Source organism: Euleptes europaea, chromosome 11 (genome assembly GCF_029931775.1).
Source record: "Euleptes europaea isolate rEulEur1 chromosome 11, rEulEur1.hap1, whole genome shotgun sequence".
NCBI classification, from domain to species: domain Eukaryota; kingdom Metazoa; phylum Chordata; class Lepidosauria; order Squamata; family Sphaerodactylidae; genus Euleptes; species Euleptes europaea.
The window spans coordinates 64,094,965-64,107,025 of NC_079322.1; the positions used below are offsets into that span (position 1 = coordinate 64,094,965).

Genomic DNA, 12,061 nt, shown 5'->3' on the forward strand with positions numbered 1-12,061 from the left:
TCTCGCTGCTCAACAGCCAACAGGCAGCAAGAGGGGCTTACAGTGTGCCCCGGCGTTCCTGCACACTGCGGCTATAGGGGGCAGCCTTGGGGGAAGCGTCCTTCCCCCTCCTCTCGCCGACCAACAGCCATCAGTCGGCGAGAGGAGGTCCAAAGGGCGCCGCAGCGCCCCTGCAAGCCATGGCCCCAGGAACACCCTCAGGGAGGGCCGCCCTGTGCCGCGCCTCCACGGCTGGGCCCTGGAGCTCCCGAGGGCCACAAAAAATGTCCTCGGGGGCCGCATACGGCCCCCAGGCCTGAGGTTCCCCATCCCTGGGTTAGAGGCTAACATCTTCTTTGTGGGGATGCAGCAAATGACTGCATCTCGATTGCTCATGCAAAACCTCATGTGGCCTGCTTCTATTGCTGTTTCTGTTACTGGCAACTTATTACTTATGGCTCATTGTGATTATTATTGAGGTTAAAGCTGATAATTTGCTTGGAAATCAACACAGGTTAAAAAGCATAAGATTGCTCCTGAACTTCACAGGCAAGTAAAGAGAAATTAACTTTCTCACAGTAGTCTGTGATAGTTAAAAAGCCTTGGCCTCCTCTCCCTAAGTTGACTGGTCCCCCTGGTGCTGGGTAGGACTGTCTCTCTCCTCAACCCCAAGCCCTTCCATCAGTAGCTTATTTCGGTGACTCCTGACAATGCTGCTTTGGACGGCAAAGGCCAGGTCAATGAAGCTGAGGAGGAAGGAGAAGCCATTGAGCCCCCAGATGAAGAACATCATGATGGATTTTTCAGTGGGCCTGGAAACATAACAGTTCGTGTAATAATGGCATGGGGGCTCATTACAGGCAAAATGTCTGGGAACAAAGAATCCAAAAAGGTAATAATGGCCTACCCCGAAACAGGCTTCGACCAGCATTCTCAGAAGAAGCTGGACCATATACGCTCTGGAAAAATCAGGAATATCCATTTTGTTGGCCTCACAGGGGACTCGGCTCCCCGCTGCCCCTTTGGAAGACTTCTTTGAAGTTTTGTGGCCTGATGTGGCTTTGATCTCTTTGTACCGGCGATAAGGCAGGGAATGCGCCTTCATGAGCTGCCTGGCCATGCTGTGAAACACGTAGACGCAGAACATGGTATAAGGGAGCAGGACGGAAGTGGTCTGAACGAGCCAGAACCGGAAGTGAGATACAGGCGTGAACTCATCATAGCACACATTGGCGCATCCCGGTTGCAAGGTGTTGCAGATGAAGTTCTGCTGCTCGTCTTGGTAAAGAGGGTACGCTGCGAAGAAGATCACCAGTAGCCTCAGCAGGATTGTTAGATTTAACCAAACCTTACCTGGAAAAGAAGAAAAGACAGTGGAGACACATCAGCACTGAAAGATATGGCAGATGATAGAACCTCCATATGCTTATTTGAATGTATGGCTTCATTGTTCTATACTATTTATATTTCATACAGGGTGATTTCTTCAGTTTGGCTGATAGCTACCAACCACAAGTTCATAGTTTGAAAAAGAGATATCGAAACGGGACATTCGCCGGCATACTGTCACTGTTGTGTGTTTGTGCCCTACAGCCAATGCTTCTGTTTCGGTTCATTATAATTGTACTGTAATTCATGATTTACAATTATTTTGTTATTACTTACGATAACCATTTATACTATGTCTTTGCATGTATTTTGGCTAGCCATTTGGAAATTTTAATGTTAACATTATCTGTTTGACTTTGAACATTCGTAATAACTATTTTCTATGTTTTTGAATTAGCTATAGCTTATTATATAAATACCTTGAAACCTCTGGTGCTGTGCACCTTTTTTTCTTCATCATACAGAGGCTTCTCCCCTTCCTTTTTTGTGTTAAGAAGGTGCACTAGAGCATAAGAGCAGCCTTGCTCAGTCAGCTCAATGATCTGTCTAGTCTGCCGCCCAGTTTCACATGGTGGCCAACCAGATACCCCCGAAGGATTACCAGTTGGGAACATCCGCTCAGATCTCCCCATGTTGTTGCCCCTAGGCAGCTGCATTCAGAGGTACACTGCCTCTGCACATGGAAGTTCCATTTAGTCAGCATGACCAACAGTCATTAATGGGCTTATTCTCCAAGCATTTGCTGAATCCCTTTACAAAACCAATTAAACCAGTGGCAGTCACTATATGTGATGGCAGCAAATTTCCGTTAATTATCTTTGAGCATTTCTTTTTTGCTCATCTTCAATCATCTTGCTTCCAAGTTCTCTCATTTTGGGACAGGGAAAAACAGCTCTCCCCTTCACACACGAACATTTTTTTCCTACCCAGACATAATTTTAGAAGCCACTTCCATATTTCCCCACAGCCATCTTTCCTCTCCTTTAAAAAGCCCCAAACTGCTTAAGCTTTCCTGGAAATGAGCCTACAAACTTAACCCTTGCATCTTTTAACTACTGTTGTGTCCATAGACATACATTTCAATATGTGGCTGATGGTGATGGTTTTAACAAAGTAAGAGTGGAGCACCCCAAAACACTGCAGACGAAGCAAGCTGTACAAAACAAGGAGTTTCCGTTGATTCACCCTGAGGGCTTTTGAAAATCTGCAGCTATAGAGGGCAAGCTTCCTCTGGTGTGGAAAGGGCTATCAAGTCGCAGCTGACATAGGCAACTCCATAGGGCAGGGGTGTCAAACATACAGCCCACGGTCCGGATCTGGCCCCTTGAGAGCTCTTATCCAGCCTGTGAGCCAGCCAATGCAGCCATCCCCCCTGTCTCGATCTGGGCTGATGAGCCTAGGGTTGCCAGGTCCCTCTTCGCCACGGGCAGGAGGTTTTTGGGGCGGAGCCAGATGAGGGCAGGGTTTGGGGAAGCGAGGGACTTCAATGCCATAGAGTCCAATTGCCAAAGCGGCCATTTTGTCCAAGGGAACTGATCTCTATCGGCTGGAGATCAGCTGTAATAGCTGGAGATCTCCAGCTGGTACCTGGAGGTTGGCAACCTGGAGGTTTGCAACCTTGCAGGCTTGCCAGCCGAGGCAGCCACCCTGCCCCCCCCCTCGATCTGGGCTGGCGAGGCATGGCCCAGTTCGACCAAGTGACATTTATGCCACGTCTGGCCCTCATAACAGATGAGTTTGACACCCCTGCCATAGGTTTTTAAGGCAAGATATTAATGAGGTGGTTTGCCATTGCCTGTCTCAGTGTAGCAATCCTGGATTTCCTTAGTGGTCTCCCATACAATTCCTAACCAAGATGGACCCTACTTAGTTTCCGAGATGTGATGAAATGGGGCTAGCCTGAGCCATCCAGGTCCAGCCACGATTTCCTATCACCTCCGAAAACATGAAGGTCTGTTCATTGTTATTGTGTGTCTTTGGATGTCCTATGGTAGAGAACAGCAGCGTATAAATGTTTAAATGAATGAATTAAAATTTATTAAAGAAAGCTTCTTGTCAGTTCTTAAGCATGTTTGAATAATTTATTTGCTGTCTGTTGCAGCAAAATCAAACTGGGTCTTGCTGCAACACAATAAAAAACAATATTTTCATTGGGAATCTGTTTTGCAAAGGAAGAAGAGTTGGTTTTTACATGCCGACTTTACCACTTAAGGGAGACTCAAACCGGCTTACAATCACCTTCCCTTCCCCTCCCCACAACAGACACCCTGTGAGGTGGGTGGTGCTGAGAGAGCATGACTAGCCCAAGGTCACCCAGCTGGCTTGGTGTGTAGGAGTGGGGAAACAAATCCAGTTCACCAGATCAGCCTCCGCCACTCATGTGGAGGAGTGGGGAATCGAACCCGGTTCTCCAGATCAGACCCCACTACTCCAAACCACCGCTTTTAACCACTACACCGTGCTGGTTAAGTGTGGGTGTATTAACCTTGCTCTAGCAATCTGATGGAAAGCTTTGCACAAGTTCTTGCCATATTGTATTTTTAAAAAATTGGGATAAGTCAAAATATATAAGGAAGGAAATTGAAAGAGTTGAGACCAAAATCCATGCAGATTGTAGGGCTTCTCCTCAGGCGGTTATCTGAAGAGTTGTTAGGGGTGCCCAAGGGAGGGCTCTGTGCTGCAAAGTTTCTCTGCTAGGTTCCACACATTCCTAGCATATTGCCAGATTTTGCCTGAAGTGACATTTGAAGCACACCTCAAATGAATAACATGAGGAATTTTGACAGGAGCAAAAAGAGAGCATTTTTGTTGGTTCACTCTAAATAGAGGAGCCAGCCCTGTTATTTTACGAATCCACTATGACTTAGAAATGGCCTCCTTTTGCTCAGCTTCTGGAATACAATGTGAGCAGTGGCATCTGTAGTAACTAATCACAGACTTTGATTTGAGATATGACTGCCATTGGGAGCGCTCAATAATAAACGTACATTTTAGCCGAAAGAAGGATAAGCATGTATCCCATTTCCTCAGTCAGAATCCCTTTTCATAGAGAAAATATCAAGCTCATTGTTCCTAGGGATGCTTGAACACCTGCCAGTTCAGCTTACATTATGAACGTTTATGTTATGAACAATTACGTTATGAACACGAAGATGATTTTTCAACCATCAGTTCAACTGTTCATCAACCCATTCATGGCTGTTCGGCAGGTTGTTTGACTTATCCCTTCCTAACTATGAAGTCACATATAAGTGCTGTGTTTTAATAAAATTCTACCCTTTGGTGTCTCTCTAAGTAGCCCTTAGTGGCACTAATGGCTGCCAATTAATTTGAATTGGCTGCATCTTTGCACATGTGCATTTCTTCAAAAACCCAGGCATTCACAGCTGTTTCACGTGAACTGAACATGCTGGGTGATTGGTTCATGTCTGAGCTACACTTTCCACCATGGTACGTTTGGCTGTCAAACATGTTCATGCCAAAATTTGCAGCATCTCTACCTGTTACACTATAAAATGCATTTGGAAAGTGCCTAGATACTTATGTTTTGAGAATATTTTGAAAATATTTTCAGTGTCAGAACCCAACGAAAGCAAGCGAGCTAGCACTTTCTGTCAAGTTATTTCAAGAAATGCTCCCATTTTCATCAATAGCTTTTATGTCACTGTTCATATGATTGCTTAATTCCAGGCTGCCATGTACAGCACAACCAACTCATCTGCAGCACATGTATAGTGATAACACATAGGGGATTTTAACTGAATTATAAAATATATTTTTAGTTTATTTTGCACCATCGGCCTTGGCCTTATTTTTTTTCTCTTGGTGACTGGTGAGGCCCTTTTATTATATCTTCTCCTTGTTAGCGCTGGCACAGCACAAGCAATTCCTTCTTGGAATTACAAAAAGGAGGGAAGAGAACCGATGAGATCAAAGAATATTCTTCTTGAAATTAGAGGGTGCCAGGAACAGCCAGAAACGAAGGGAAAGTTACTGGGAATGTAGCCAAACACGGAGAGAGATAAAAAGTACAGTCACAGGTTTTGAGAGACTCACCTATAATTGTCACATTGTAGTTGAGGACGAGGATTAAAAAGCCAAGCGAATCCCAGGAGTCCATGTTTGAAGGTGGCCACGGGAATCCCCACCTACAGAAGGCATAAGAAGAAATCAAGCATTTCCCCCAAAGCTCACAGTCCTCGACCAAGAGGGCAGGAGTCCCTCAGTAGAAAGAGGTGCTCAAAAGCCAGCCAGAACTGGGGTTGCGAGTGACTGCGGAAGGGAAGAGTCTCCTTTTTTGGAAGCACAGCTGAGGCAACGAGAGGCTCACAGTCCTCCGTGCTGCTCTTTACCTCCAACTCGACAACTGCAAGAAGACAAAAGGCCAGAGGAATAATCTCTGCCATTGTCAGCTGTTCTTACCCACCGGGGCATTCTAGCCTGGTGAAATTGCTGGGATACTTCCCTGCTGAAAGAGAAATGGAGCGCTGCAGGAAATAATAGACACCACTGTTTCCCTGAGTGATAAAAATGGATAATACGCGGGGAAAGAAGATACCCAAAGGACCAAGGGCCATGACTTTGGGTAATCATTTCTCCCCAGGAGCCTTAGACTCCGAGGAGCCTGCTTGCCAGCTCCAAGTAGCAGTCTAGAGACGTAGAACAAAGGTGGAAGCACGAACATTTATAAAACATGCTCCACTAAATTTGCACATCTTGATGTATTTCACTGGGGACAGTAGATGATTAACACAAAATACGTTTTTAGCTTGTTATACAATGAAAGAATATATTAGCAAGACCTATCATGCTATGAACAGACATTGAATCAAAAGAGAAATACCTAGCCTCAACCAAGTTGTGAATGTGTGTACTATTTCACCATAGAATAACTAGATCAGGAATGCCAAACATACAACTGCTTTTCAGGATTTGTGAAGCATTCTTGAGTTTCAGCAAGAACATTATTAAGCAGATTGAAGGTAGAGGCAAAGCACTGAAGAGTTAAAATAAGAGGCTTGTACCATACCCCTCTGTGAAGAAACACCACGTAAGTTGGAGAGAGACTCCTTGGATTTGAGGAGAAACTCCAACGCTAATAAGCAGATTGGTAGTAGGCGGGACAGAATCATGTACCCATTTTTGAGTTTCTTCACTGGCTGCATCCAAAAACAAAGCTCATACTGTTTATTCATGGTTACTGAATGACCTGAGCTCTCTGTGTTTTTCAATCCATTTGGGGATAGAGTGATAGCAGCAAGATGGGCACAGAAATGGGCAAGGAAAGCAGGCCAGGCTGAACAGAGGCTAAATTTCAGTTAGGGCAAAGGGACCAAAAGGAAGGATAATGGAGGATGGGCTACCATAATCCGTATGAAAATGGGGTTGCTTACTTGTAATGTTGGGTAGCCTTTTTTCTAATGGCATATTTGGGATTGTACTAATACCTTAGTTACATGGCCTCATCCAACTCCCAAAGCAGCCACCGTAGAATTGATAAGTTACTCCAAGCATGTGCAGAGTGCCTTTTTCCTCCATAGTTTCATCCAATCCTCACCAGATGAGAGAGAAGGTTCCAGAGCAGATGGTATAGCTGCATTCTGCATAGATGGAAGATGACTACATATCTACTCATACTACAGAGTACTTCATTTTCCCCTTATTTAAGTAACGTCAAACGCTACCCAAACATAGTTTCCTGTTACACCAGTTACAGTGTTTAAAGTTGGTCCATTTGCACCAACTGGGCCAGAACCAACTCTCCCCTTGACGATTACCACACAACTTCCATGAAAAATGTACCCTTCTTCAAAAACATTATTAAGTCATTATTTACATTTACCGTATTTTTCGCTCCATAAGACACACTTTTTTCCTCCTCAAAAATGAGTGGAAGTGTCGGTGCGTCTTATGGACCCTAGCCCAGTCCATAAGACACACATTCTAGCTTGGAAGGATGGCGGGCGGGGCGCACAGAGCCGGCTGGGCGCGCCAGAACGATGCGAGCTGGTGTTCCCCGCCCGCCAGCCAGCTGGGAGGTGGGCGGGCCCGCTCTGTGCGCCCCCCCCCTGCGGCCATCGGGGCAGGGAACACCGGCTCGCGTCGTTCTGCTGCGCCCAGCTCTGTGCACCCCACACGCCAGAACGACACGAGTCGGTGTTCCTTGCCCCGACGGCCAGCTGGGAGGCGGGCGGGGCACACAGAGCAGGCCCGCCCGCCTCCCAGCTGGCCTTCGCAGCAGGGGACGCCGGCTCGCGTCGTTCTGGCTTGCCCAGCTCTGTGCGCCCCGCCCGCCAGAACGACGCGAGCAGGCGTTCCCCGCCCCGACGGCCAGCTGGGAGGCGGGGGGGAGGCGCATAGAGTGGCTGGGTGCGCCAGAACGACGCAAGCCGGCGTTCCCCGCCCTGATGGCCAACTGGGGGCGGGGCGTCTTATGGTCCGGTGCGTCTAACAGAGCGAAAAATACGGTAGTTAAACCATGAAATGACATCGTATATAGCTTTGAAGCTGAGTGTCATCAATATGTTGGTAATGCCCAGCTGTTTGTTTGCTTGTTTTCTCCTCCACATGAGCACCAGGGGCTAATCTGATGAACTGGATTTGTTTCCCCACTCCTACACACGAAGCCAGCTGGGTGACCTTGGCCAAGTCATGCTCTCTCAGCCTCATCCACCTCACAGGGTGTCTGTTGTGGGGAGGGAAAGGGCTTAAGTGGTAGAGAAAGTCGGCATATAAAAACCAACTCTCTCCTCCTCCTCTTCCTCCTCCTCCTCCTGAGGCCTCCATCTCCGTGCTCAACCATCTCCCCAAAGCTTCCTTGAGGCTGCTCTTAAATGCAAAGTGTTTTGCCTAGCAAGGCTTTATTTTTGTCATGCTACACCTGTCCGGGAGCAATTACATTGTATGGCAGTGTTTCCCAGCTCAATGGAAAGTGTTGGTGTTAAAGGGTCTTCAATATTCAGTATGTGAGCAGTGTAGTTGTTAAAGTGTTCTTTAGGGCTAAGTGGGGATTTGAACTCCGGTCTCTCCAATCTTAGACCAACACTCTGTGTCCATGGGCCAGTCACACACTCAGCCGAAGTTGTGAGGAAAAGTGAGAGGGGGAGTAAGTATTTCCTTTCATACACAAATGAAATATTTATTCAAATTGTCTCAGGAGTTCATGATGTTTTTCCCCTCTCCTCTTACAGTCCTCTTTTTTTGACTAAGATTCAGACTATTACAAGTGAAAAAAATATTTTAAAACCACATGATTGTTGATGGTATATGTTTTTTGGAAATACAAATAAGTTAATATTAAAGTAATTTAATATAGATTATGAAGTGGGGGCTAGGATCAGGTTCAGCCTCGTGCCCCCGCCAGGAAATTGAGAGGTCTACGCCCCTGGCTTGAAATGTCTTATGGATTATCACAAGGGGAGCTCTCTCCACTCCATGTTAGAAGAAGAAGGGCCTCTTGTGAATTTTTATTGTGTTATGTGTTGCCCCCGAAACTTACCTGGAATAGGATGTAGCATCTTAACCCCCCCCCCCAATAGATTAATGCAATATCATAGTTTTTGGCACCCTCTGCTGGTATAAAATTCACCATCTTTCCTTAACTAACAAGAATCAGGTTTTTTACTTTATGACTGACATGGAAATGAAGCCTCCTTGGTTCTCTTGGAAGAGAGGCAGGGACTCAGCCTCCACCTCTGGAGACAGAACTGGCTTCCCAATCTTTCGAAGAGCAGGGATTCTTAGAGCTTCTGACTCCTAGCCTCCCAATCCCATTGGAGCACTAGCTGGAAAAATATGCTGATTGGTTGCTGGGAATTAATAAGTCACCCCTAGGAACTCTAATTGGTTGAGCGGCACCAAGGAAGTGCAGTCCCAGTGTAGATAGGGAACGATGGCTTTGCCACCCATGTGAAACGATCATTTTCTCTAGCTCCATCTAGTCTGCTCGGCCTGGCAGCAGGAAGAGAAAGGGCTTCCCCAGAGATCCTGAGATCCTTCAACTCAACATTCCAGCGACTGAATTGGGACCTTTTGTATGGAAAGCATATATTTCACCATCTTGTGTAGCGAAGGAACTGAGAACGTTTGGAAGGGTTACATTCATTGCTGTGAATAGAATAAATTAATAGAAACCTGTCCTAGAACCCAACATATATTTTTGAAAACCTCTTCCCAGCACTGGAAAATGATACTTTACTAATCTAATATTAGGGTCAAGTCGAGCTCACTTACAACACTTTTAAAAGTCATCAAGTCACAGCTGATTTATGACAACCCCGTAGGGTTTTCAATGTAAGAGATGTTTGGAGGTGGTTTGCCATTGCTTGCCTCCGCGTCACACCCCTGGTATTCCTTGGAGGTCTCCCATCCAAATATTAGCCAGGGTCAGGGCTGAGACTGGCCCAAGGTCACCCAGCAAGCTCCCATGATGTGCGTCAGGATTTGAACTTAGGTTTTCCATGCTCTAGTCCGACACCTTAACTACTGTAGCACTAAGAGCCTACTCAGATAATGGCTCATTTAATGTTTTAAAACTGTTATGAAGGTTTCTGGCTTATTCTGGTGTTTCTTGAATTTTGACATATTAAGCAATATTGCTCACTCAGATTTGCTTGTTCCTGGTAGTTCCCAACATTTTCTTACCTTACACCCGTCAAATGAGGATGCTTGAAAGACTCATTGTCTTCTGTGGCCACAATCCCCTGAAGCTGCATGCATGAAAGCGGGTGAGTTATATAGAGAATGACAGGAGTTCCTTGACAGCTTGTATTATAGTTCCTTTATTGCTAAAAAAAGAGTTGCTATTCAGTGTATATGTTAAGATTTAGAAGTGTTTTGTCTCCTCAACATGTGATGAGCACGTCAAAGCAATACTTAGGTTTTCAGCATTTTCCTCAATAGTTCATTGTAATCACAGGGACCAAGTGATAAAACTGATAGTTATTACCTTACAGTGCAAATCTAAGAATAAGAGTTATACCTTTTTAAGTTGAAGATAATGGGCTTAGAAGAGTGTAATTCTGTTTAGGCCTGAGCTGTCTGTGTTAGTAATGACCCAGTATTAAAAAGCATGCTCCCCCTACCCCGATGGCTGATATAATTTTTCTTGACCCTAGATGCCCTGGACATGTGAACAAATATGAATTAGTCTTGTATCCCTATCAAATGCATATCATGCCCAACCGAGAACTACTGCTGGAAATGGCAACCCCAAGCAACTTTTTTCTCCCTCCCTGCTAGTCAACAGGAATACTGCTCAATGCCATTGTCATGTGTTTTGCTGTCCCTCCACCTCTTTGGCGGCTGCTGGTGGAAACACAAAAACACACTGTGTGCTGACGTCAAAGCATGCATACATGTGATGGGGCAAGCGATTGACCCATGGATTTCATTTTTGGAATCAGAAGAGTTGGTTTTTATATGCTGACTTTCTCTACCACTTAAGGAAGAATCAAACTGGCTTACAATCACCTTCCCTTCCCCTCCCCACAACAGACACCCTGTGAAGTAAGTGGGGCTGAGAGAGTGTGACTAGCCGAAGGTCACCCAGCTGGCTTCATGTGTAGGAGTGGGGAAACAAATCCAGTTCACCAGATTAGCCTCCGCCGTTCATGTGGAGGAGTGGGGAATCAAACCCGGTTCTCCAGATCAGAATCCACTGCTCCAAACCGCCACTCTTAACCACTACACCATGCCGACTTTCCTTTTGTTGGGCATAGTTCTACCCTTAAAAGTGCTTTGGTGTTAATGAAGAGGATGTGTGCGGAGAGTTTTCACCATCGGGAGAGAGCTTTAGATGGCAGTGCTTCCTCGGTTTCCATTCTCTGTAACTGCCCTCCTTACTGTCCTTCTAATGTTGAATCATATACTTGGAAACATAGTCGGTGAGCAGTCTACAGCTGTAAATCACAGGTGTGCGTGTGCCTCATAAATCTGCCTTCAGTTGTCATAGTTTAGTAATGATGGTGAATTTCACCCTTTGTACCAGTAGAGGGTGCCAGAAACTGTTCTGAAACATTGATCTATGGGCGTGTGTGAGAATCGAGAACATGACCAACAATTCTAGGTAATCACCAAACCTGTAAGCCACTTTCTTATGGGTTGTTTTCTGCTGTTTTATATTCGACAAAAGGAGCAATCAGTGATCATTCTTTTGACCCAACCCCCTGCAAACAGAGGGGCCAAGATTTTCCATGTGGATTGCGTATCGTTCTGTTTAATCATGCAGTTGCATTTTGGAGAGGATCACTTCCCTTCTTACCATGTTTTGTAGTAAGGATACGAATGTATCACCTTCAGCCAAGGCAGCTACAGCCCTAAAAATGGCCCATATATTTTTAATGCAGGAAAAGATTCCGCCATCCAACTGCAGCTTTTATTGCTTCAGCTAGTTACAAGTGCTGATATACCTAGAGATTGTGCATACCCTTCAGCACTGGTAAGAGAGAAATTCCTTCTCTTTTCTTACAGTATTTTACCTTAACCTGACATAGCCTTTCCCCAAAAGATTCCCTATGGCTTAGGCCACTCTTGATAGAAACATACTAAAGTATTTGAACTATATAAACATTCCAAAATCCAAAATATGATGCTACTGATTGACAATATGTAGGACTAGCCTACTTCAGAGAGAAAGGAAACCGACAGAAAAATTGAGTACCGTGGCATTTTACAGGCTAAGGATTCTGAAGGG

General features: G+C 45.4%; 1 protein-coding gene across 1 annotated transcript; it reads right to left on the minus strand.

Annotated features, from left to right (window-relative positions):
• Nucleotides 1-595: 595 nt before the first annotated feature.
• On the minus strand, nucleotides 596-5,488 carry LOC130484825 (gap junction delta-4 protein-like). Its single transcript, XM_056857957.1, has 2 exons — nucleotides 5,425-5,488; nucleotides 596-1,332 (listed from the first exon to the last, which is right to left on the minus strand). Exons 1-2 carry the CDS (start codon nucleotides 5,486-5,488, stop codon nucleotides 596-598), a joined length of 801 nt encoding a protein of 266 aa, XP_056713935.1.
• Between the last annotated feature and the right edge of the window lie 6,573 nt (nucleotides 5,489-12,061).

What these genes read in the sequence shown, in the direction of transcription:
- LOC130484825 (XM_056857957.1), bottom strand. Translation starts at nt 5,488, where the DNA reads ATGGACTCCTGGGATTCGCTTGGCTTTTTAATCCTCGTCCTCAACTAC. An exon ending in CTACAATGTGACAATTATAG is followed by an intron (nt 1,333 to 5,424) that starts GTGAGTCTCTCA and finishes CTTCTTTTCCAG; the next exon opens with GTAAGGTTTGGTTAAATCTA.